We start from the raw sequence: 10,066 nt of genomic DNA, 5'->3' as shown, positions 1-10,066 counted from the left end.
TGTTAAGAGTGTTAGCGCACATGTTTTTAGTGATGTGCATGGGATCAAGACAGTGGCGTACACTCAGAAATGGCAAGTAAGGTAGTTTCCAGAAAACCAATTTTTTCTTCCAAACGCTCCCATCAGGCGCTGCTACTGCATTGTCCCCCTTCCTAAGGACAACCTCTAGTTTGTTGAGTTCTCGAAGTATCGTAGGCCCGTCTCAATATTTTGGAGCTAAGCGTTTTTTCAATAGTACCATTGAAATCTTTTCTGTTCATGCTGGTATGGGTGATCCTTAGGTAGGAACCTACGGTAGTCCCATATAAACTATCTTTGCGTTATTTGGTAGATTTATCCGCATCGGTGTCAGTCCAAGCACTCAACACATCCGGTATAGCCTTTTGTCTTCTCTCCGGACAACGAACCTCGACCTGGCAGGTCAGTGATTGTAGTGATAAGTACTCCCTTGATCGTGACATGTTCCTTTTTGTACTCATCCCAAACATCCGGCATACCCTTTTCAAATATCTCCAGTAGTTCATCGATCACTGATTCCAGAAACACATCGATGTCATTCCTAGGTTGTCTTGGCCCTTAGATCAGTAGTGGCATCTGGATGTATGACCGCTTCATATAGACCCAAGGTGGAAGGTTGTATATACAGAGCGTCACTGGCCAGGTGCTATGATTGCTTCTAACCTGGTCAAAAGGATTCATCCCATCTATACTCAAAGCAAACCAAAGGTGCCTTACCTCTCCATCGATGTCCTTATAGAACATAGTATTGACAGTCCTTCAGTCATGCCCATCAGCGGGGTGCCTCATCATTGTATCTTTCTTACGCTCTTCGCCATGCCAGCGCAACAGCTTAGCTGACTTTGCACATGCAAACAACCTATGCATCCGGGGAGCTATAGGGAAATACCAAACGACCTTTACGGGACCTCCTCTGGTCTTGGTACCCTCATCTGACGGGCCTTTCTTGTACCGTAGAGCTCCACACTTGGGGCACTTGTCCAAGTCTTTGTATTTTTCTCCATGGTACAATATGCAATCAATGGAACACGCGTGGATTTTATCAACCTCGAGGTCTGATGGGGCAGATCATTTGCTTGGCCAAGTATGTCTTTTCTGGCAACTCATTTTTTTCTAGGAGCATTTTCCTTATTATACCTAACAACTGATCGAAGCCTTTATTGCTCAATCCGTTTGTCGATTTAAACTCTAACAGCATGATGTCGGCTTCTAGTTTGCCTCATTGGATAATCCCTATACAATGGTGTTTTGCCATCTTGTCTCATTTTCTCTAGCTTTCTTAGCTGTCTTTCACTAAGACATTCCGGTCTCTATATTACGTAGCAGCTGAGAAATGTCATCGTTATCCTCGGTGTCATCAGCTAGTGTGTTCCTAAACACATTATTAACTGTGGGCATAGGTTCTGTGTTGACACCGGGTTCCTCATCACCATCGTGGATGGCTACGCCAGGCATGTCCACATCATCATCGTTTTCCTGTAGAACATTCACATCAACCTCGCCATGCATAGTCTATATTGTATAGTTTGGCATGAATCCCCTGGTAATCAAGTGCGATCGTATAGACTCAATTTGATGAAAGTTCCTTTTATTCTTGCAATCTTTGTATGGGCAGAAGATAGGGTTCCCATTCCCAGCATGGGCTTTGGCATTGGTGATAAACTGGCTAACGCCATGCATGTACCGCTTGTCCATTTGGGACAGATGCATCCACTCTCGATCCATCTCTGCATACAAAAAAATACTAAGACAGTAATTACAAAGAATTAATAAGAAATCGAGCTTCATGAACAATAATTGTAGCTTGAAAGTACCATTTTTGGAAAACATTATTGTACACTAATTATTGAAAATTTGAAATTGGTAGCCCCGGCCCTGTAAATTAAAAATCGTAGTAAAAATAATTATTGCACAATATTGAAGAACAACTATTCTACTCTAGTTCTAAGAACTAATTATAGCATCACATACTAACAATGATGATCTTGACCACCATGGAATAATTAGCCATGAATTTAAATGTGTTCATAGACACCAACCGTTTGGATGATGGATTCACCACATTTTGAGCCTTGCACAAATGTCCAATTGGAAAAGTGCTCTCTATAATGGAGAAAGAACTAGAATGAGAATCAAGCAATGTAGCCATCAAAACGAAGCTAATTAAGCAACTAAATCAAAGGAGTGGATGTTTGTTACTAACCTTAAAGCAAAAAGATTCAAGCCATTCTTCAAAATTCAAGCGCTAGCTTCATGGTGAAGAGCAGCCGCAACAATGGAGAGAAGGGCCCAAACGCGCGCCTCTGTTCTCGGGATAGAAGAGAGGAGGAAGAAGAGGACGGCTACAGCCTTTTTGTGCTGTAGGCTTATCACCGTCGGTTCTTGGCTAGAACCGACAGTGATAGAGCCCAATCACTGCCGGTTTGTGGCTTGAACCGGTAGTGATGAGTGGCCGTCAAAATACTGCCGATTCAAGCCACAAACCGGCAGTGATGTGGTGCTTCACTGTCGGTTTAACACAGCCCCAATTATTTTCTCATTTTTGAGCTCATAACCGGCAGTGAAGGAACATCACTGCCTGGTTCTCACAAATCCGGTAGTGATGAGGCCGGCAGTGATGTCCAAATCTAGCGTAGTGAGAGGAGGTTATTATATGTGGGCCGGTATGGTGTGTGTATGTGTATATGTTTGACTTGTACTTTAAAAATATATAGGTAAGAATTAGAATTGTTTGGTTGCAAATGGGATCTTATTAGTCATTACCCTTTTTCGTTATCTCGGTTTACCGATGATCTACGTAAAGTTACATTACAAAGACTCGAAAAGGTAAAGGAAATATTTCAAAAAAGAATTAGTGGTTGCAAAGAAAATCATTTGTTTGTGGATGGCAGATTAGTATTGATTAATTCAGTTTTGTCTAGTCTAGCTATGTTTATGCGATCTTTCTTTGAAGTCCTAAAGAGAGTCTTAAAAAAGTAGAGTATTATAGATCCAGATTCTTTTGGCAAAATGATCACAAAAAAAAGAAATATGTGCTAGTTAGATGGCCTATTTTATGCCAACCAAATAACAAGGTGTCTACAAGAGATTTAAACTTAGACATACAAAATAAATGTCTCTTTAACAAATGGCTTTTCAAGTTGCATAATATAAACAGGGGGCTTGACAAAAAAATAAATAGACAAATATGTTTATGATAAAACTCTTTCACAAGTTTGTAAGAAGGCATGCAATTCTCACTTTGGATGAGTTTTTATTGATAGGAGCGTCTGCGATATGTGCAATCTGTTGGTCCATGTGGCTAACAAGAATGAAGTTGTATTTGGCGCAAATGTCAACCAAAAACTCTTTTGTAGGTCCTTTTTAGAGGAACGTATTGGCTTCGATCTTGGGTCCAATTGCAATAGTTTGAGGAACAGAAGGAGCCAAGGCTAGACGCTTCTTCACTTCATTTGATGGCATTTTATTTCAAGATTTGAGTTGTGAGTTGAACTATGCAAACTCATCCCAGTCTTTATGGTGTGAAATTTGTAATAGTGTAGTCGCACTCCTCTATCCAAAGGGATGGGGCCGGATATCTTTCTATTTATTATCTTAAAAAAAGACTTATACCGGAAATCCAAATAGAATTACACGGATCACTATGATCTAGGAGTAATATGGCTTCTTTCGGTACCGACCACTGAATTAGCACCCAATGATTCCCACCATAAGAATAAGGGCTTCTCCAGTGGGACTCATGGGCTGAGGTGGTGGGCCATGAGTCGATTCACGCCACTGGAGCACTCGACTCATCCAATGAGAGAGATTGAACCGATTCACCTGCGTGAGTCGATTCATCGCCGGTCTAAAATAATTAAAATAAAGAAGCACGAACAGCTGATGACTTCTTGTGACAGAGCGGCTGGACAAAAGCAAGTAGGAAACTATTTTTTTATTTGGCAACAGGAAGTAACAGTTGTAATAATTTCGTTTATTTGTGCATATGACCTACTTAGCTCAAAAATCGACTCATCCAAAACTAACGTGGCCGTCCTTTTTCTTCATACATCGACGCACCACTAAAGATGTCCTAAGTAGACACACCAACTGGCGTTCAAAGTGTATATGGGTGTCCATTAACAGAGCGACCAAGCACACATAGCCTGAAAAGGGAATGTTACCTCACCTCTTACATTCCCTCCCACAGCATATATACACACATCCCTGTCGAAAGTGTCATTCTCCCACAGCAATCTGCCCCGAGAAACACCCCCAAAAGCGCGTGCGTGGAATGGGGGAAAAGAGAAGAGAGGCCGGGGACGAGGGGGGAGAAAAAGAAAGCGGAAAGCAAAGCAAAAGGAGATGCATGGTGTGGGAGAAAAGACCAATCTACATATCTTCCTCCCTAGGCCACACCACCACCTCACCTCCCAGCAACAAGCTACTACCAGCCTCGCCCCCTTTTTCACACGGCACACTACACATACAAATACAAACACACACTCCTGTCCTTTCCACTCCAAGTCTCCAAGTTTCGTTCCAACCCTCTCTCTCTCTCTATCCGCCTCAGCCCCTCCCCCTTCTTCTCTCAACTCCTGCTAGCTCTCTCTCTCACACAAACACTAGGTAGCAAAGCTAGTTGAGCTAGGCTCCTCGCTTCCAAGCGAGAATTCCGGCGGTCCTCCTCAATTTCCATACTCTCCCCCCAACCAAATCATACGAAGCCATACTCTCCTCCGCCGGTCCCTTCTATATACGACGACGAGAAGAACACCAGCCGGCGGGCTTCTCGTCATACACCTCGGGAGAGATCGAGAGAATGGAGCTGTTCCCAGCGCACCCGGACTTGCAGCTGCAGATCAGCCCTCCCCCAGCCACCAAGCCAATGGAGCTAGGGTCTTGGAAGAGGGCTCTAGACACCACGTCGCCTGCAACTACAACAGCGGCGGCGGCGGCGGCTGCTGCCACGGCCCCCTCCCTCGCCTTCGCCACCTCGGCGCCGACGACAGCCGTGGGATATCACGCGGCGGTGGCGGCGGCGGTCGCGCACCACCATCATCATCAGGTGCCGACGAGCTCGCACTCCCACCTGGGCCTCCCGTTCTTGCACCACACCCAGCCCATCCTCCCGGAGGGCAGCGGCGGCGGTGGCCTCCGCCGGGACCTGGCCTCCATGAGGCCCATCCGGGGCATCCCCGTGTACGACACCTCGCAGCCGCTCCCCTTCCTGCAGAGCCACCCGCACCACCACCACCCGCATTGCTACGACGCGATCGGCCACGGCGCCGGACCGAGATCCCCCAAGGCCGCGCTCCGGCTCGCGGGGGCGCCGGCGAAGCGGGGCGCGCGCGCCCCCCGGATGCGGTGGACGACGTCGCTGCACGCGCGCTTCGTCCACGCCGTCGAGCTGCTCGGGGGCCACGAGAGTACGCGCTACAGGCTAGCTCCTTCCTTAGCGGCCTAGCAGTAGCGCTAGCTAGCTAGCACGTCGCTGCTGCTAGCCTGCTGCTGCTGGGTGAATGATTGCGTGCTGACGATGCTTTTGCTGCTGCCTGTATGTGCAGGAGCTACACCCAAGTCAGTTCTTGAGCTAATGGACGTGAAGGATCTGACCTTGGCCCATGTCAAGTCGCACTTGCAGGTGAGGGGAATAATCGGCTACTCATGAATTCTATCTATCCGATCTCTTGTACCCCGTGTGTGTGTGTGTGTGTGTGTGTGTCTATATAATCGGTTAGCAGCTAATCTCAGCTAACGACCCTCCTCGTTCTACTAGCTTCATTCGTTCTCTACTATGTCCCCTACTATGACTGAGCATGTTTTGCATTGTTCTTGCACGGCCTTCTTCTTCTCTCTCTATATACTCCTACATATGAATGTTCATCCCCTCGATCGATCGCTAACGTACAGATCTTACTCTTGTAGTAGATTTTTTTTCCCTAAATAAGAGTACAGACTAGACCTCATCAATATGGAAGAGAGAATACAGTACGTTGTACTTACATAAGTACTGTACAAGATATATACCAACAAGCTATACACTCCTTTAAAAAAACAAGCTATACACTCATTTATTGCATGATAAAGTTGACCTCATTTTCACAGTTTCACTGCTTGTACTTGCCGGTAGCTCTCAGCTCATGCGGCATGGAATAGGAGTAGGGTCATTTTACACTTTGACTTGCCGATATGGAAGCAGTAAAAATTTCTCTCCCCCGGCTGTGTATCACCACCCCCATATAGATATATCCTTCCACCACGAGAGGAAAAGCGCGATCAGTGCTAGCAGCAGCTTGGAAGAGGGAGACGAGGGGTTTGCATTGTCGCCACCGTAGCTGTAGCTGTAGCTTTTTCCACGGGGCCGGGCGCATTGCAGCTTTTCAATAAAACCCCGACCGAGATCAGCATCAGTTCGAGTGCTGAAAGCATGCAATGCAATGCGGCTTGCCATTAAAAGCCACACCGGAAGGAAGGGATCGAGGGATCGATCAGCTGGGCCGGCCTGGATGGCATGGCGGAGTGCGCGCGGTGCTGCGGCGTCGCGCGGCGGCCGGCCGGGCGGATCGGGCCATCGTCGTTTCGACGATCGATCCGCCATGCGTCGTGCGATGCGCACACACGCAGGAGCAGGATGCAGGATGCAGCAGCCGGCCAGCCGAGCCGCAGCAGCATTGATATGCATACTGCCCAAGAAGGGGTGGCAAGTACAACCCGGCATCATTCCGCAATAATGAATCTTACCCCTTGGAGGAGCTGCTGCTGCTGGGACGCTGCTAGCTGCTGCGCGCTGCACAGTAGCTGATCGAGCCATCAATGCCCCCGCTTTTGTTGTGCAGCCTTATTTTTTTATTCATTCATTGGCCCTCCTCCTCCCTTGTATGACCAGTAAACCCCCCCCCCCCCCCCCCCCCCCCCCCCCCCATTGACTTTAATTGTACCACTTCGATATTCCTATAGCTCAATCTTGCCAGAACTTTTTTTGCGCTTGATCGTCATCCTTGGATTTCTTTTCTTTTCTTGGCTGCAGATGTATCGGACCATCAAGACTACTGACCACAAGCCAGCTTCTGCTTCATCCTATGGTATGTACGAGGACGATGATCATACTACTACTACCCCTTGGTGTCAGCAACTCAGTAGTATTGCAGCAGCAGAAGCAGCTAGCAGCATGGGAAAAAAAACTAATGTTTAATTACATGTAGACCGTACAAAGTTTGTGACATGCTAGTCGATCGAATATTTTGCAGGGCAAGCGGCTGCTAAAACGATCATCGATATCCCCGACGACAACCTGTTTGACCTCACCAACACCACCAGCGGGTCTGAGTCATCTGCTCAGCACTCTAATCCTGACGGCAACGAGCATGGCTCCAGCATGTGTGCTCTCTGGTGCAACTCCTCGATAAGGTATACAGATTCTATTCCTTCGTGATCACCTCTTGCTGCATACTACCTCCTACCACTCCATCTAGATCCAAATTACATGCTTTCTACAATGTGCAGGAGATAGTGTTAGCAGTAGCAGCGAATCTAGCTAGAGATATTTTGATGAATGACATGACTGGGACTAGATTGGCAAATTGCTGCCGTGGTTGAGGTAGTAAAAAAGGGAAAGAGGTACCTACATTCTTGTGAAACTGCTTGTCAACTCGACTGTATAGGTCCAGGAGCAGGGATGTAGCTCAAAAGGCTGTGTATAGTGTTAAAAAGCACAAACAAAGTATTATTACCCCCAATATACAGTGTCTTATTACTAACATGTTTGGACTACCTCTAGTCATATGAATGCATGTCTCAGACCTCTACATGCAGTACGTGTGAATTCTCAGAAATAAGCTGCTATATAGTATATACACTGCCGTACGGTGGAGTACATACGTACTACCTACAGTCATTAGTATAACAATGTTCTAAAGAGCCAGTCAGCTAATAACGTGCACCTTCCGACATCTTTTCCGATTCAAACTAGTAGTGGTCTTCTTCTTTAGGTTCAAACTAGTCATCTTCTGGCCACTTTAGGCAAAACAATGGAGTATTCCTTTGTCTCATTTTCCTTGTTTACTATAACGACCACCTCCAAGTGCTCCCAAAAAGCACCAGGGGCTCGTACCTTTGTTCCATCTGCTCCCCATCATGCTGCAATGATCTCCCGAATATATTAAGTTACTAGATTTAATTATGGATATGCTATGTAGCAATGGCAAAGTGCACACATTTTTCCGCTACTACGGCATGAAACAGTGGTACATCATCGAATCTTGAGAAACTACATGAGAAACAACATGATATGTGCAATTTTCTGCTGGCTGCAAATGTGTATGTATGGTTGCAAGCACGTGTGCGCACTACAAATGAAATACGGTAATGATAACAGCGTAGCAGTGATGCGTCTATATATCTATGTCTCAGCATATATGAACCTTCCTAACACCTACGGCAAGTATGTGCAGGCATTGATCAGTGTGCCATATCACATGGTAGATCAGAATTGACCTAAAAAAACATGGTAGATCAGAGTAGCATAAGCTAGTATATGTATGCACGACCTTTACCTCCAGTTAGTCCCTGATATGATAAAGTTAGCTTGTCAATTTACAGCATCTTAACAGTGAAAGTATAGGCCGGTACGGTGTTGCATGCCCACTTTGTTCCCTGCTGCCTTCTTTTTCTCTCACATCAATGGACTCCCACTACGGATGAAAAGATATGGAGGAGGCATTTGATTCTCTGGATCAGCCCATGATAATCTTTTTCGATGATTGAATTCCTCTCCTTTTTCTTCTTTGCTCCAGCAGCAGCAAGGGGGCCTGGTTCCATGACAAATCAAGAGATGCCACTCCCGGCGACATCAAATCCTTCGAGGTACGCAGCCTTTTTCTCTCTAAACCAAGTCCATCATTATCTCCATTACCTCGCCGACGATGTCCATGATGCCATGCTAGTTAGTGCAACAGCGATCATTCCGTTTCATGTGCCTTTGGACCGTGCCCCAGTTGAGCTTTGATCAGTTAATGCATATTGTCGGCAGCTTGTATTTTGGAGCCATCAGTTAGTGCAGTTATCACATCATTTCCAATCTTTTAACCTCCCACTTTAATTTGTTTTCTTTTTCTTTTTCACCTGATGTTTGCAGGACGTGCAATCACAAAGCCTTGACGATGTCTCCGACCTAAACTCATCGTCGCCGTTCCAAGTAGCTGGGATGTTTGGAGGCAAGAAACCGAACCTCGACTTCACCCTAGGACGGATATAATCCGCGCCATCGACATATCGATCAGTTGAACCAACCGAGATCGATCGGCCGTGGATAAGAAGACAGGCTAGATCTAGCTGCATATATAGATTGATTTGCTTGTAAGCAGCCATATTTATGATCTGATGTGCATATATACGCATGCATATGTGCCCCATATGGTCCTAGCTAGTGAGGGAAGAACCAAAGCTTGAAGAAACGAAAAGAGAGGCTAGGAGTAAAGAATAAGAGATAAGACAACCGTCGATCCAGGAACAAAGCTAGCTAGCGCAAAAGGAGACGGGGGAGACATTGGGGCGTGCGTGTGTGCTTGCTGTTGTGTGCGTGGTGTGGTAGATAGATAGCTCGATAGGCTTTATCAAAGGCAGTAGGCAAGGGCAAGAGGTAGCTTGCTTGCTTGCCTGCCTGCTGCTCATCAAAGGGCATATGTATGCATATGCTCATTGCTTGCTTCTGGATGTGGTGTACACATGCATGAGGAGAGAGGAGGTGTATTGTGTGTACCAGCAGACGCATGAGGGTACCTAGGTGTAGCTAGGGGCCGGTTGGCTGGCCAAGGTTTAACAAAAGGTTGCTTCATATCTTTTGTTATATATGCTTATGCCACACAAAGTGTGTAAAGAGAGGTAGCGCATATGTCATATATGCCTCCATGTATGTATGGACCATGCACGGACCATGGAGTATTATTGCTCTCTGTTAGCTCCCAATCGAGGCAAGAATAGGTTCTTGCCCAAGGATTGGGTGTATCATGCGTACAACCTAGTCCTTGAGCGAAACAAAAGCTATGATCAACTGGTCCATATCAGGGGA

General features: G+C 46.2%; 1 protein-coding gene across 2 annotated transcripts; it reads left to right on the top strand.

Annotated features, from left to right (window-relative positions):
• Nucleotides 1–4,585: 4,585 nt before the first annotated feature.
• On the top strand, nucleotides 4,586–9,792 carry LOC136533922 (probable transcription factor KAN2). Of its 2 annotated transcripts, none has more exons than XM_066526444.1 (6): nucleotides 4,586–5,426; nucleotides 5,565–5,641; nucleotides 7,028–7,082; nucleotides 7,248–7,407; nucleotides 8,796–8,862; nucleotides 9,134–9,792. In XM_066526444.1, exons 1-6 carry the CDS (start codon nucleotides 4,820–4,822, stop codon nucleotides 9,251–9,253), a joined length of 1,086 nt encoding a protein of 361 aa, XP_066382541.1. In that variant the 5' UTR covers nucleotides 4,586–4,819; the 3' UTR covers nucleotides 9,254–9,792. The 2 variants fall into 2 exon arrangements, with proteins under 2 accessions (XP_066382541.1, XP_066382540.1); XM_066526443.1 differs by having other exon boundaries at nucleotides 8,793–8,862.
• Nucleotides 9,793–10,066: the final 274 nt, after the last annotated feature.

The sequence above is a fragment of the Miscanthus floridulus genome, unplaced genomic scaffold (genome assembly GCF_019320115.1).
Source record: "Miscanthus floridulus cultivar M001 unplaced genomic scaffold, ASM1932011v1 os_1321_1_2, whole genome shotgun sequence".
NCBI lineage: Eukaryota > Viridiplantae > Streptophyta > Magnoliopsida > Poales > Poaceae > Miscanthus > Miscanthus floridulus.
This window is presented reverse-complemented; position numbering and strand designations above follow the sequence as displayed.

What these genes read in the sequence shown, in the direction of transcription:
- LOC136533922 (XM_066526443.1), top strand. Translation starts at nt 4,820, where the DNA reads ATGGAGCTGTTCCCAGCGCACCCGGACTTGCAGCTGCAGATCAGCCCT. An exon ending in ATGTCAAGTCGCACTTGCAG is followed by an intron (nt 5,642 to 7,027) that starts GTGAGGGGAATA and finishes TCTTGGCTGCAG; the next exon opens with ATGTATCGGACCATCAAGAC. An exon ending in TGGTGCAACTCCTCGATAAG is followed by an intron (nt 7,408 to 8,792) that starts GTATACAGATTC and finishes TCTTTGCTCCAG; the next exon opens with CAGCAGCAAGGGGGCCTGGT.